General features: G+C 52.4%; 1 protein-coding gene across 1 annotated transcript in view; it reads left to right on the top strand.

Moving 5' to 3' along the window:
- The window catches only part of AMBRA1 (autophagy/beclin-1 regulator 1), a 173,299-nt gene that overhangs the window by 155,426 nt on the left and 16,852 nt on the right, over nucleotides 1–1,021 (top strand). The window contains exon 17 of the mRNA XM_010842452.1: nucleotides 845–984. Coding sequence (XP_010840754.1) covers nucleotides 845–984 — 140 coding nt within the window. The remainder of the gene's footprint in view (nucleotides 1–844; nucleotides 985–1,021) is intronic.

The following is a 1,021-nucleotide window of genomic DNA, read 5'->3' as shown; positions in this document are numbered from 1 at the left end:
CTCTAAAATGTTGCCCTTCACCCTTCCATTGCCTCTGACTGAAGTTGATTCTGGAACATCGTATCGATCAGTAGCCAGATCTCACCTTCAGCCCAACCTGAGACAGAGCTAAGCTGCCCCCTGAGAAAATAGTAGCTTTGGAAAGATGTAGACCGATGAAAGGAGATTCCCTTTGGGAACTGGTCTGTTTAATGGTGATTTTATATACGCTAGAAAGAACTCATGTACCTGTGTTTTCAAGAGTTCCCTTTGCCTTGCTTCCTACATCTTACTGCACCTTCTCGTTTTCCTTAAGAATAGCAGTTTTAACGTTGCTCTTAATGAGGTGAATTAAGAATGTTCTCTGATGTTATCACCCCCTCCCGCCCCCCCATCACCTTCAGTTCCCCACTGCTGTGAGAGTGCTGTGGTTTCCGTGGTAACGGGGCTACCAGGGGAGCTTGGCTCTCCCTGGTTTGTCTGGTCAGAGGAAAGTTCGGGGCAATGCTTCCTGCTGTGCTGGGCTCTGCATGGGGCTCTCCAGGGGCTTAAGTGAAAGCGATGAAGTGAGACACGTTAGAGGCTGTGAGGTGAGCACAGCGAAGCTTCACGCAGAGAAGTCCACATGTGCCCTGTGATTTCCTGACCAGTCCTTAGCCCTCACCTCAGGTAAGAGGGTCCCGCCCTCCCCTGTGCGTCCCCAGGCTCTCAGATACATTCCCAGTCTAACCATTTCCTTTCTTCCCTGTGGTTAACTTGCTTCAGGCCATACGAGGGACTTGGTTTCCCCCTGGATTTTGTTATTCTTGGTAACAGACTGTTTCTCCTCCCATTCTCTTTTCTTCCCTCTTTCTCCCCCACCCAGAGAGTTTTCAACGTCCTTTACCCCATGCCTGCTGACCAGCGGAGACATGTCAGCATCAATTCTGCCCGGTGGCTGCCCGAGCCAGGGCTTGGCCTGGCCTACGGCACCAACAAAGGAGACCTGGTGATCTGCCGACCGGAGTGAGTGGCTGGAGGGGGCCGGGGGGAGGGCGTGCAG

This window comes from Bison bison, unplaced genomic scaffold (assembly GCF_000754665.1).
Source record: "Bison bison bison isolate TAMUID 2011002044 unplaced genomic scaffold, Bison_UMD1.0 scf7180017864178, whole genome shotgun sequence".
In the NCBI taxonomy this organism is placed as follows: Eukaryota; Metazoa; Chordata; class Mammalia; order Artiodactyla; family Bovidae; genus Bison; species Bison bison.
The sequence above is the reverse complement of the archived record's forward strand: the minus strand, read 5'-3'. Positions and strand labels throughout refer to the sequence as shown.